At 35.1% G+C, this 14,493-nt stretch overlaps 2 protein-coding genes across 2 annotated transcripts; one reads left to right on the top strand and one right to left on the bottom strand.

The window, feature by feature from the left end:
* Nucleotides 1-1,149: 1,149 nt before the first annotated feature.
* LOC111056998 (DNA-directed RNA polymerase III subunit RPC10) lies at nucleotides 1,150-2,599 on the bottom strand. Its single transcript, XM_022344412.2, has 2 exons — nucleotides 2,302-2,599; nucleotides 1,150-1,381 (listed from the first exon to the last, which is right to left on the bottom strand). The coding sequence occupies exons 1-2, from the start codon at nucleotides 2,440-2,442 to the stop codon at nucleotides 1,196-1,198; spliced, it is 327 nt and encodes a 108-aa protein (XP_022200104.1). The 5' UTR covers nucleotides 2,443-2,599; the 3' UTR covers nucleotides 1,150-1,195.
* On the top strand, nucleotides 2,167-8,500 carry LOC111056997 (ubiquitin-40S ribosomal protein S27a). The gene is made up of 4 exons (XM_022344411.2): nucleotides 2,167-2,852; nucleotides 5,388-5,514; nucleotides 6,895-7,112; nucleotides 8,305-8,500. Exons 2-4 carry the CDS (start codon nucleotides 5,412-5,414, stop codon nucleotides 8,449-8,451), a joined length of 468 nt encoding a protein of 155 aa, XP_022200103.1. The 5' UTR covers nucleotides 2,167-2,852; nucleotides 5,388-5,411; the 3' UTR covers nucleotides 8,452-8,500.
* Nucleotides 8,501-14,493: the final 5,993 nt, after the last annotated feature.

The following is a 14,493-nucleotide window of genomic DNA, read 5'->3' as shown; positions in this document are numbered from 1 at the left end:
GGCTCCACAAAAGGTTGGAAATTCGAAGTGCGACCTTGAGAGGAATTTGAAGGAGCTGGTGGACACGAGATGCGAAGCATCTTTAATCTGCCACTTTGTGGTCCCTGGCTGATCGATTCCATCTCAATGAGCAGACCAAAAGGATCATCTGCAGCTTGTCACGAGAACTGCGAGTCCCTCAGGATCCATTCAGTGAAGCTGGAAGGTTGTGTCTTGGATTGCGAACTTAGCTGGAGCAGTCATATGCAGCAGGTTACCAGCCGACTCTCCCACATTTGCTTCCTGCTGCTCAAGATGAGAGGCCTGGTGACTGAGAAGTATCTTGTAATGATGTATCACGCTCTCTTCCATCGCCAAATCACCTACGGATTGCGGGAGTCACTCGGCAGAGGGGCTGCTGATGTCCTGAAGCTGCAAGAGTGCGGTGAGAATCATAACAGGCAGCGACCATCTTGACCACCCATTACATCCTCCTGTGATTGGTGTATGTCAAGAGGATTTTTATAGCATACTCTGGCTTTTCGTAGTGACATTCACTACCACAACACCAGGCTCCGTGAGCTATTGGATGTCTACAGGAGACGCCTCCACCGAACTCATTCCAGTCATAAGATTTCTGCCCTGAAATTCTTCAACAAGCTGCCTCCTTGTGTGAAGCAGTCGGAAGAGACCGCCTTCAAGAGAACAGTCAGGAAGCTGCTTAGTGACAAGGCATATTAGAATGTGAATGAATTTATGAGTGATGATTTGAATTTTTATCAAAAGTGGTCACTGTTTTGATCTGCTATCTTAATAGTTATGTGTGTGTAATTTCGTGTATTGGAATTGAATTTTATGACACAAGTGTGGGTAATGAATGAAGTAGTAGATATTAAATGTATTTTCTAGAGGATTTCACTCAAAGCCAAGTGTCTTCATATCATAAATTTGAAATTAATGGCCAGCTATGTTTCAATTAGTTTGTTTCTATATAATTATTAATTATTATAACAATGGACATTTGATTTCTCACAAATATCCTAGTGAGTGGGAGACCCACACTGTGTTGCCTGCAAAACTTGAGGTGTCGCGAGCATTGGTATATATTTGTGATATTATTTAATCCAACTTGAGGGAAGAATGTGAAGACATCCATTGAAAAGTCAAATAATTGATTAGAAATATAAATTTAATAATAACTTATGAGTACATGTGCTTATTCTCTCCATCTATGGCCACATGGTGGATTACAGCATTTGTAGAAGGTTGTCATAGGTTCGTCAGCAGACCTTGTTTGAATTTGCATGAAATACGCTCTTGGATGTTCACACTCTGGACATTTTTCATCAGTTGAATCGACATTTTCCCATGCAGCTGCACCTCCAAGTACATCATCGATTTCCTGTAAAAATAAATCATATTGTAATATTTTTTATTTCGAGATTAGAGAGGATAGTATACTCTGAATAAGACAAGGGTTTTCATTGTCTGACAAACTAGAAAATTTAGTCAGCCTCAGTAACTCCAGTGCGGCTCTTATAATCTTCTTTTTGAAGCTTGTCCGTACTTGTCGTAAGTATGGTACGAGATATTCTCATGTTCTCATCAAGTTGATAGATGATTGGTTTCATATTGTAATGAAATAAGCTACACTTTGTAATGCAAGAACCATTTGTACCTCATGGGGGGAAATTCATTTGACTTGGAGCTGTAATCATTGAATGCGGTATAATAAGACGAAATGAAGAAGCTGTAAAGTTCTTCAATATTTATCAGCCTGGATGTAATGTCTGATTCAACAAGCTTTAGCGATATTCTACCTATGATTTTAGAGCTCAAATCTAAATGAATCAAAGGAAGAATTCCTCATTTATACGGTAATGAGCACCTACTCTATGCTCACCCTGCTAATGTTTATAGGGTAAGCAACACTGTATGGGCTTAGGGCCTGAACACACAGAGAGTGATCTGCGATCAGAATTTATAATAAGGATAGAAAAATGGATATTGGTACCAAATGTCCAATAAGTTTAAGCTTAGAATACTTAAGCAAACAAAAGCCGCGCTGTATTTACTGCAATAGTAAATGATATATAGAGACCTACGGCTAGTCGCGGTTATTTAATAACCGACTGAATTAATTTAGTCGTACAGTTGTTGCTTGACGACTGTATCATACGGTATGAATTTATACAGTCGTCGCTTAGGAATTGTATCTTCAGACTGCTCTAATTGCAGATTGCTGTCCGTGTCTTCAGGACTTCAAGAAGTTAAGTTGAGAATGAAATTTAATTTTAAAGAGTTTTATATTTTGTACTGTACCTTTAATTTTGGGTAGTTTCGCGTTGAAATGCGTTGTCGTATGTTAAAAACATAAGGACATATTCTACACTTGAATCTATAACGATCAGTGATTTCTTCAACGATCAATACATTGTTACAATCAGGACAAAAGAGCAACATTTTGAATGATTAAAGATATAAAGTACTAAATTATTCAATGCATATTTATATTCACTGGTTCCTCATTTTATCAAATACAAAACACTGAAAAACTGTAATGTGATTTTAAATAACAAAAACATAACCTAAAAGCGACAAAGTAAACTTCCAAAAACCAGAAACAGCTGTTGCCTTTCTCAGAGTTTTGATTCTGAAAACGCAAAAATCAAAAAATAAAATAAATTATTAATGGTGATCAAAAATAAAATAAAGAATGTCAGAACAATATAATATATATTTAAACATTTTTTTGATGTAGTTGAGTTAAAAATGCTTCAACTCATGCACTTCCTGTCAATCTAGTCAGCAGTGAATTCAGAGGTGGACGTCGAAAAGATCTTTCATTTCCTTTTTACATGTGGTTATTTTAGGTAAGTTATTTCTTTGATTAGTTATTATCTTTTAATATTATTAATTCCATATTCTCTATCTTAATTCAAAGTTCTTAATATACAATTAATGTACCATTAATGAACTTCAAAATTAAGATTTTGCTTTGTATTAGAAACTTTTATGCAATGTGTTTGGATGGGAGCATTTTACCGCATTGTCTTCTAGCCTGCTTCTCTTTTCTATTATGTGCCAATTTGTTTACCATTGTATTTCTTCTTGTTAATTTATAAATTTTATTTTTTCAATTTTCTACGTATTATCTTTGTTATTTATACTAGTGATGTGGATCAATAGAGATCAATAAACCCTAACCTAGTTATAAGCTATACGGTAATTTTATTGTGATCGTTTTGTTGTATTGAAATTTTTTATTATCTCTAAATTACCTTTCAATTATTATTATATTAATAACAAATCACATTCTATCTTGATTTTATTAAAAAAAAAACGAATATAAGCATTGAGCGCACACGGTTACTCCCTGTTTCAGTCTTCTGACTGGATGCTGAAACAATTTTCCTAAGTAACTTAAACTTATTCCTGATTTAACCTCTCGGTAGTCGCGTCCTTCTCACTCACACGAGCAGTCGCGTGTTATATTTTGTACAACATCCAATTTTCCAAGTTTTATGTACTCTGTTAACTGTCGAAACATAATTGACCGAGCGAAGTAAGGTCTAAAATTCAAGTCGACGGTTTGGCATTTCTCTTAATGTTTATATGTTGCGCATTTATGGCGAAACGCGGTAATATATTTTCATGAAATTTGACATGTATGCTCCTTTTTTAATTAAGCGCCGACGTGTATACAAGGTTTTTGGAAATTTTGCATTTTAAGGATAATATAAAAGGAGAAAGGAGCCTCCTTCATACCCCAATATTTATTAAAGTAAAAATTAGACTATAGAATTATTCATCATAAATCAGCTAAAAAATGATTTCACAGATGTGTGGAGAAGCCAGTCTATTGCTGCATTTCTATAAGGTCTATAGTTTCAATCAGGTACTTGTGGATGAGAATAACAGAACTACTAGTTATTAATTTTACTAGTAGTTCTGTGAACAGTAGACCTCACGCAGTATTCTCATCCACAAGTTTCTGATTGAAACTATAGACCGTATGGAAATACAGGAATAGAGACTGGCTTCTTCTCCACACATCTGTGTAATCACTTGTCAGTTGATTTATGATGAATAATTCTATACTCTGATTTTTACTCTAATATTGGCGTATGAAGGAGGCTCCTTTTTCCTTTTATATTATCCTTGAAATGCAAAATTTCCAAAAACCTTCTATAGCCTATATGTCGACGCGCAATTAAAAAAGGAACATACCTGTCAAATTTCATGAAAATCTATTACCGCGTTTCGCCGTAAATGCGCAACATATAAACATTCAAACATTTAAACATTAAGAGAAATGCCAAACCGTCGACTTGAATCTTAAGGTGCGTACAGACTTTCGTTCCGCTCCAAGACCGAACGTCACTCCAGCAGAGCGATTGATGATCGACCGGCGAGCAACAATGGTTCGACCGGGGAACGCGAGAAGATCTACCATCTTCCGTAACGTTCATGATCGGTGCGAGTAGAGAGCGGAGGCGGAGCGATTGCTGTGCGATGGTGGTACGTGGGCGGTACGGGGGAGGAGCGTGCTCGGTGCGGGTTGGAAGCACGAGTATGTGTACGCAGCTTTAGACACCTCACTTTGTTCGGTCAATCACTTTTTTCATCCTCTTGGATTATTTTACGCCTATGAACATTCGGATGATTACCATTTCATAGCCCAATAATGTACATCAAGCAAAGCCATCTGTGTTATTGGTTTGTTTACAGTCTTTCCCTATCTTACGCACTGTCGCAACTAAATGGCACCTAAAGACTGAACCATTACAACGTTGAAACTGCAACTCAGTGGAGTGATGGGGTGGAAAAGTTTTGGAATGCATAGGTGACTCATTCACACCACCCCATTCAATAGTGTTGTGCAGCAAAAAAACTGACACTGTTGTACTTTTTACAACAGCGCGTCTGCCGGAAGGTTAAATAATTGTAGGATCCAACTATACGGGCTTCCCAGACGCGCTGAATTTGATTAGCTTGTTAGCCGCATTACTAGAAGAATAGGTAGACCTATATAAATTAAAAGCAAGTTAGTGGTTTGTTGAAATACGTTTACTTTTTATTTCCGCCCATTTTTTATCAAATTTTTCAATCCTTATCTATTATTGTCTTTGTGAATTAGTGTTTATTCACAGCTGTTATTAATTTTCGACTTGGGTACTGAAATCAGGTTTTTTAATGATACCTCTATATTGTCTCTGGCTTTGATGAGTAAGTAACTTTTTGGGATCGACAAGTGCTTCTTTGAACTAAATAACTAAGGAACATGGGCAATTTATTGTTGAGTTTATTATATATTTTTCAAATTAAAAATGCGTCACTGATGGTTTATTAGTAAATTTAATAAACGATAGAACAAAATTAACAACCAACTGTTTGTCCATTTTCAGAAAGTTGACGCATAGGGCTCAATCATGCAGATCTTCGTGAAGACCCTGACGGGCAAGACCATCACTCTCGAGGTCGAGCCATCAGACACTATCGACAATGTGAAGGCTAAAATTCAAGACAAAGAAGGTAATTATTATATTCACCCAAACAACTCATTTCATTATTTTTCCGAGAAAATAGCAATTATTTTTATAATGTTGAGATACATAAATTGAACGGAGTAAATTAAAGTTCTTTTTATTTTTATGATATCAAGTTATCAAAATTAAAAACATGTTTTACATTTTTTTCTATTATTACTTTATGAGATATGAGCACCTAAAGTTTGAATTTTTGGAACAGTATTAGAACAATTACAGCCACTCCCGTGTTTCGGGTGGACACTTTATCCCGTCGGTCCCGGCTGCTTAAAAAGCAGTCGTTATGTCATGTCAGAGGCCCTGAAATTGATCAGTTGCGACCTGTTGACACCAGACCTGAGCCAGCCAGGTCACACGATATTATTCTTAAAATTTATCCATAACCGAATTTGGATTGATCTGTCCCATAAATTTGAACTAAAGGCTCTTATATCTCAAAACGAATACCGATCGGGGGGGAAATGTGCGAATTTTTTCTTATTTTGATAACTTGATAGGAGGCTACTAATCAAAAAATTTTGAAAAATATTACCAGTCAAGTTTTTTAAGGTGATTACAGCTTCTTCAAGAATGAGTCAATAAAGTAATTGTCAACATCTTATAAAAAAAGGAAATTCATGTTTGGTGACGTAATTATGAACACTGGCTTTAACTTTCCAAACCAATAACTTTACTTTAAATTCCCTGTTCCTTAACATGCCTCTCAACATCTTAACCACCTCTATATTACTGTTGTGTATTATAGTCTTGAGAATTCTTGTTCATTATTCTTGCAATTATAAGTCAGAATTATATTAACTAAAGCGGTTCTATTCCATGTGTAAGCACTCAAACAGCTAGACTAAAGCATGTTCCTTAACATGCCGCTCAACATCTTTACTAGATGTAATTATTGTTGTGTATTGTAGTCTTGAGAATTCTTGTTCATTGTTGATCTTGTGATTATAAATCAGAATAATTTATCTAAAGCGGTCCTATTCAATTTGTAAAAGACTCAAACAGCTAGATTTGTTGTCCTTTTTACCGTATTTTAACGGAACACTGTTTGCCAAGTTATGTTTAATAGAATTTAAGTTATAAGGCAATAAATCGTACGGTTCGACAAAAAATCGATATGTGTGTAACTAGACACACCTTTTCTAGATTTGTATTATTGTTGAATGGCTCTTGTTCATTAGTCTACTGATCCTCCGATTGCAAATCTGTGAGATTTATCTCTGATGTAACAGCTGATCTGATCTTGTGATTTACTTCAGCATTTGAATTGAGTTAGCATTCAATATATTTAATAACATCAATGCTTTCCATTGAACCAATGTTGGCTTGAATCAGTATTGTAAACGAGACGTGGTGTTTTGTGTGTCAGGAATTCCGCCCGATCAACAGCGTTTGATCTTCGCTGGCAAGCAGCTGGAGGACGGACGCACCCTGTCCGACTACAACATCCAGAAGGAGTCGACACTGCATCTCGTGCTCAGGCTGCGCGGAGGTGCCAAGAAGCGCAAGAAGAAGAACTACTCCACCCCCAAGAAGATCAAGCACAAGAAGAAGAAGGTCAAGCTGGCTGTACTCAAGTATTACAAGGTAACATTATTTACACAAATGAGTTTTTAGTTTGACATGGTTTTAAATTAATGGATCGAATAATAAAGATCTAACTTTCAGTTGGTTTATGCTGGTTGTTTAATGAAGCAAGTCTTGAAAGGTAGAACTAGGACCAGATCATATTGAGCGTTTTTACAGTCAGCAAGGATGAATCTACTATTGTCGACCCTGATTAGGAGATGGACAGAAAATGGGACAATTCCCCGATCCTAGGACCGTGGTGAAGACATCGGAAGTAAGTAAGGGCAGGAAGCTCTCCGATCGGCTGAACGGGTTGGCACCTGAGAAAACTCCTAACGCTTAATATAGTCAGGCATTGAAAGAGTCTTTACAGAATTGTACAAACATTTTTTCTTGTTAGTATGACCAGTCCAAACTTGTATTAAGTTATTGTGCGAAAAGAACGAGAAGATCGCGGTTTAACGTGCACTATTCAGCTAGCAATTATATAAACATTTGGATGTCATCGTGCTGAAACTCAACCGAGGAGTAATTGATCAGTTCATCCCATTCTTTACAATACGTTTGTCTCCTAAAGGCTAACGCATACAGCAACGGACTGAGAAAAATCAAACGTCAGCATACAGACGTAAGCAGACATAATATGCAATCAGGTGGACGTTGAAAGTTGCAACATTCGAATACCTTGCGAAGGATTTCTTCTCATTCAGTTTTCTGCAGTGTGCGTTCACCTCAAGATATACATGAACGTTTCTTGGATTTGGAATATCCATTTTCTAGATTTTCTGCCATACTATATCACAATTACGCTTCATTTACCTCAACTTTTTAGATATTGGATTTATGCAATTAACTGAAGAACCAGCTATCTACATTTTATTCAACTGATAGAACTTTAATAACTGATTTCGTTTTATCAGAATGATGCCCAGTTGAATCACATCACTTGCTTTGTAGTCAAGATTTTATTATTTGTACATGCATTTATTATTTATCAAATAAGATCTAGCTTTTATTAATACTCAAGAATTCCTCATATTTCTCACAAATTTTGATGGATTCTCACAAATTTCAAAATTAATAATGGAGATAGAGAATTTTCAGGAATGATTATAATTTTTAAACTAATTTCGACAATCGCAGTAGTGTTCCAGTTCCATGTTTTCTTTTTACAATAAAGGTATTTAATGGATAATTGGTGATTTTTCAGGTCGATGAGAATGGCAAGATCAGCCGATTGAGGCGCGAGTGCGACAACGACACATGCGGTGCTGGAGTGTTCATGGCCGCCATGGAAGACAGGCACTACTGTGGCAAATGCAGCAAAACACTCGTCTTCACATCGCCTGACGAATAGACATATTCCTGTTTTTCATTTAATTGCCTATTAAAAAAATAAAAACTTACCATGATATTTTCATTTAACCACTTCATTGCCTGAGTAAACAAAGAGTCCTACGAATTATGTGATTATTTTTTCGTATAAATTGGAAGTTGATAAGCTGCTTTATAGGGTGTGATCACATTGAATGCGTATATGTGCAAATGCAATTGGCTTTGCATGATCAAGCGTGCAGATGAGAATCAGAATCTGGAAAACGTAATAGGAGCACTCACCCTGAACGCTTGAACTTGCGTTAAGTGTGAACTGCTACATGCAAGTCACAACGTGTTTGAATGGCACTTACAAATTTTGTTTTTCGGCTCATGCATGATTCGACTTGTACTTGCACATATAAGCATTCAATGTGATCACACCCTAATGTTATTCTCTCATATTCTAGTGATCACATCCTTACTTTCAATGAACTTGACACGATCTCTTGCAGATACATGCCCTGAGAACGGAATTATCCTAGGCCTGCTCCAGGTATCCTCTTAGTTTGTTTTTTTTTAAACGGTGTAGAGCTGCCCGTAGCTTCCAGTATTGAACAGCACTCCGCAAAAAAACTTGAGGACTATTAAAAAAAACATTTTTGTTTTGCACGTACCGTCACGGGGAGATTTTAATTTATCCCGTGTCGGGATTCACTTCAACTACTGTGTTGATCCTTTAAAATACATGAACTATTAATATTAATGAGTGCAACTACAAGTGAGGTTGGCATCTGCGATGCAAAAGATTGAAAAACTACGTTTTGCAAGTCTCTATCTTGAAGTAGTCTTGAAAAATCGATTTTATAGTTCTAGGTTGTTACCTCATGCTTATGGAAAAACGCACCAGAAATCATGCAGGGTTTTCTTTGGAGGGCGCTGGAGAAATCATTTTTTGACGTACAGCGCATAGAGATATATCGTTTCAAAGATGAAAAAACGCTCTAGATTTCAAATTTCTCTGTATCTCTTGCACAAAAAAAGTCATAATGGAATGAAATTTGAATAAATTTAGAAAAAAGTTTTTTTGGGCTTTTGAGGTTATAAATAAAAAAAATATACGTTTTTGAGGAAAATTTTGTGTAACAAAAATTGTAGAGGAAGATTTTTAAAACATTTTCGTCCAAAAAAAAAAACGGTTGAATATCTTGAACGGTTATTAAAATACAAGCGATATAGCAAAACCCTGAAAATTTTGGCGGCCATCTTGTTTCCGAGGTGTTTGCCTGTGAATTCGACTTATCATCATCACGATCCTTATTATACTAGACCTAACCACAGAAAACAGGACAGAGAACTCATCTAATGTTTCGCTAAATGGGTGACCAGCAGTGTGGAGTGGGTGTGGAGGGGGGTAAAGTGGGTGACTAACAGTTAGTTTTTCAACTCGCTACGAGAGATCAGTACCATCGACAGGCCTTCCCCGCTAATTCAGAAATCCCCCACCAACAGTTGTAGTACTCTGTCACCTCCTCCCCTTGCTCCGCTATTGTCATTCTACATCCACATTCAACAAAATAAAAACAAGTCACGATTGGCAATTATCCAATATTACTAGTAGATGATCGGCTTGCTCTGCTCTGCTGTCTTTTCAATTTTATGAAGGGCATACACGCACACATGCACACACCATACGTCCATACAGTGAATCACACACTAGTACAGTAACTTCTCAGAGAGGAGAAAGGAAAATATATTTTCTGTGTGATACTACAGTACTCCATAATTTCCCTCTCAGTATTATCTCATGCTGCTGATATCAACATAAAAGCTGTTGTTCCTTTTCCAATATAATTCATAATAAGTTTGGAATTATTTTATTTCTATGAATGCATAAATAAATAAATAAATGAGTCAATTCTATTACACATTGGCAAATAATCTGATAATGAGATCCTTCCAGATTAATTTTTATCAATGATTAAATTGAGGCTCCATCAATTATTGTTATACTTTTTTCAATTCAAAGTGAAACTTCAAATCAAATAATTTATTATTAAATCACCATACCATCTATTCATATGATTAGTCCATTATAAAAAATTAAAGTCAAATAAAATTATTCTTTATATCTTCTGGATTAATTGTAACTTACTGGAAACTGGGTATACAGAAAAAAATATTTCATGCTTTTTTCTATTTGACTACTTGCTAGACAGCCATATTTATTTCTGAGTACAAAATTCATAAACTCAAATAATGAATAGATCACGAAGAAAACAGAAACCTCCATAATTTATTTCCTTTCAATAATATATTTTATAGAAAAGAAATATAAAGTAATAAATTTGTTGACAGTGTGTGACATAATATATCCCAGAATTAAAATTCAATTTAATTCAATGGAATTGATGAATGCAAATTATATAAAAATCTGCATAATAAATAATTTACACATTCTATGAAACTTATTTAGTAATAGGCTATATCAAATAATAAATAGTCTATTATTTTTGCAATTACTATAACCCACTATTAGCTATCACTATATGAAAAATTACTAATAACTACTGATAAACTACTGATACTATTCTAGCATATTATGATAATATACGGTTAAAAGAATTTATCTTTTTTCTATCTGTATGAACTTGTGACCCCCGTGGTTCAGAGAACTCGCTCAAGAACTGTTTTGCATTGTAATCTTTGAAACCCTCAACTTTTGATTATACAGAGTTTATGAAAATTACTAAAGCTGCTAAATATTTCTCTTACAATAATAATTTGACAGCAGTTTCCATTGGGAATGTTATTTGAAATGAAAAATTACTCTAAAAATATTACTCTGTCGCTTCAACATCTTTGACACTCAAAGATTTTTTAAATGTTTGATACATGATTTCGATACATAGTTCCAAGAGAAAATAAATAGCCAAAACCGCAAATTGATAATTATATCAACCCATATCATTTTGTTGATACAAAAGTTGTAAAGTATAATGAACCAGCTAAAATCATATTATGTCAGTGTGTGTGATTGCTCCCAAATCAACATTAGTAGACAGTCTACTAACTTTGCTCCCAAATAACCTCAGATGATGTTACGAATGAATGAATGGAAAAACTGTAGTAATTGCATCCAAAGAATTCTTCAGCTGACCAAATGATAGATCATAACAATTTTTTTCTAATGCACTTTCAATGTTATTTTTATATCCTGAAAAAGGACAAAAGAGTGAGTCAATTTGTTGTCCAACAAACTTGACCTGTAAAAGGGTTCGGAGAATACGTGTTCATAATTTGAGAAGATTGATCAATTCTTTCTAAAGTTATTGTAGAACATACAAACAGACGGACAACGACTTTGTCCTTCAGTAAGTCAAAAGTTAAAACTCACGCTAGTTCAATAATTATTCTATACAAAACCACTATAAATGAACAAAATATATTTACCAAGCTTAATTTATCATGAATACCAATAGAATATATGAGCCCAAAGTTAAACAATAATATTCAACATTCCATAATAACATCTATATTCACAACCAGAATAGAAAATACTTCGAAATTCATCAGTCCTTTAATGTTACGAAAAGCAATACTATGAAAATGAAAATACAGTCGAACCTCTGTATAACGAAGTCGATTATCCCGTGAAAAAAATCGCTGCTGAGAGGTATTCGTTATTGAGAGGTTCTCTCAAGAAAACTGCCACGATCCTATGGATCTTATAATATCGTACCACCCTATCTTCTTCCTACCTGAATTGCCATTATTTTTAGTCTATTGACCTTTCTGCTGAAACTAAAGAATTCCTTGAAAATGACCGTCTGCTTCCTATACACACTACACTTTGTATGTTGAAGTCAAGAAAAAACTTTGTTGTTGAGAGGTCCGAAATTCGTTAAATAGAGGTAAATAAGCAGCAAAAACTCTAAAATGTCATGGGACCAGGTAAAAATTCGTCGTGTAGAGGATTTCGTTAGGTGGAGGTTTGTTATAGAGAGGTTCGACTGTATATTAGTTTGTTCAACATCCTACAGTTTATAATAGACAGGCCCTTATTGACAATTACTTGTGAATAGCTCCTCGAATAACAATGTTTTGAAATACTATTGTTCACGTAGGCTTCAGCAACACCTTTCTGCAAGAAGGGCGTTGGCAGTTGTGCGTGTGTCAAACTGGTTGGAATCTACAATCTACAAATTGACACCCTGGCTCACTAGAGCAACTGTTCAAAGGTAGTTTACAAAGAATAGCTGTCACGAAAGGCAATTCATTCATTTTAAACAAAGACAGCTCATTATTTTTTGTCATTGCAGTTGAGAGCGTATTGGAATATCAACATACAATATGATAAACAATATAAAACTAAATTTCGTATTAGGTGGATAAAACAATTCTTTTAGACTCAGTATGAGAAGCAGAAGGTGATATAATTGAAAAAAATAAAATATCCCTAATTCCATGTGCTAAAAATTTTTGTTGGAGAAGATGGAGATGAAGCCCTACCAGACTGTTCTAGGGTCCCAATCTTTGTCCAGGTATTCTTTTGTCTAGGCCTACTAGGGGTGGATGCGTTTGTAATCGTGTTATCATGGTTCACTGCAGTTATCCTACAAACTTGTCCTGCACACTCGCACAAGCGCCAATTACAGAGCGGAGGTGCTCAATTAATTAAATTATTAATTAATTGATTAATTCACACCCAATTTACTAATTATCAATCAATTATTTATAATCAATTAATTAAATTGAGGTGACATGGTCAATCACTTTATTATACAATTTTCGTTTGGAAAACTATTTATAAACCTTGAAGATAACAGTAAATCTTTTAATTACCATTGTATCATAAAATCAGGAAACGGGTATTCTACTTTATATGGTTATGAAATGTTTCATAACTATTAGTTCGGAGAACAGTAGAACTCGCTACACTCACTAACATTTATACTCATACACGTCTGCCTATTCACACACAAACACACATACAAATTGGATTTAGAGTATGATGATATACAATAGGATCGGTGGAGAACGCTGAGAAATAGAAGTTCTCTACACTTTTGAGCTTAGAAGCACGATTGGAAAGATAAAAAATCTTACAAATAGACGAACGCTGATTGACTTGAAACATAGAATTCCCTTTGCTCATTCAATAAACATACCTCAATCTGGTCTCCAACCCATTCCAGCATATTGCAATTCCAAACAAAAACCTAACCCCCTAAGCTACCCAACTCTAATTTTTTAACACAAAAATCTGTAACATCAACATGCATGAGCATAACGCCCACACAGCCGCACACAATCATGAATGTTCTATTCTATCTGGTACGATTTGTAAGGTGAAAAAACATACTGTAATACCACGATAAATATGAAGTATTAAATCACTTATTTGAAATATGAAAATATAAAGATAAAACTAAGTGAAAAACATCAGTGAACAACAATATTTACAAAAAATATGCACATACTCTATCACTACGCTTGGCCCTTGATGGAAAAGCTTCCTTCTGACTTGAACGGTCTTTGGCCAAACCAAAAACCTATAAACCCTATAACCCCATTTTTTAGGGTTTGTATGCATAAGAGAAGTCCAGAACCAATTTTCGCATGCATTTCCTTGTACAGAGTGGCCCAAATACCTAATATGTCTGGTTCATTCTCCAGTTCTGAGCTATTACAATCAAATCCAGTCATTGGACAAAAAAAATCCTCTCTCTCCTTTTTTACTGTATATAAAATTCAGAATAAAATGGAATCATTCAGACCTCTATAACTTCAATCAGTTCTATCCTACAGTTTTTCCAAAACGAGTAGAATTTCATGGAAAATCAATTTTGATAAATCCTATAGTATTCAATCAACAATATCTTCCGATTGTCACAATTCAAAAATGTATAATTCAACATCCTACTAGGCGTAATTTTGTGCTCTACAATCTGAGAACAGGTAGAACGCTCTATCTCAAAGATTTTCAGGACACCTCAAGGATCGAAATTTCATTCATAACTTTTGATACAATGTTCAGATCTTCCCGTTCTTTCTTTTCGGCTTGTCAAGGTAGTTGGAAATC

The sequence above is a fragment of the Nilaparvata lugens genome, chromosome 7, assembly GCF_014356525.2.
Source record: "Nilaparvata lugens isolate BPH chromosome 7, ASM1435652v1, whole genome shotgun sequence".
In the NCBI taxonomy this organism is placed as follows: domain Eukaryota; kingdom Metazoa; phylum Arthropoda; class Insecta; order Hemiptera; family Delphacidae; genus Nilaparvata; species Nilaparvata lugens.
The sequence above is the reverse complement of the archived record's forward strand: the minus strand, read 5'-3'. Positions and strand labels throughout refer to the sequence as shown.

Coding starts and splice junctions, on each gene's coding strand:
- LOC111056998 (XM_022344412.2), bottom strand. CDS start 2,442: ATGTTGCTCTTTTGTCCTGATTGTAACAATGTATTGATCGTTGAAGAA. Junction 1,382..2,301: donor GAAACTACCCAAAATTAAAG/GTACAGTACAAA, acceptor TTATTTTTACAG/GAAATCGATGATGTACTTGG.
- LOC111056997 (XM_022344411.2), top strand. CDS start 5,412: ATGCAGATCTTCGTGAAGACCCTGACGGGCAAGACCATCACTCTCGAG. Junction 5,515..6,894: donor TAAAATTCAAGACAAAGAAG/GTAATTATTATA, acceptor TTTGTGTGTCAG/GAATTCCGCCCGATCAACAG. Junction 7,113..8,304: donor CTGTACTCAAGTATTACAAG/GTAACATTATTT, acceptor GTGATTTTTCAG/GTCGATGAGAATGGCAAGAT.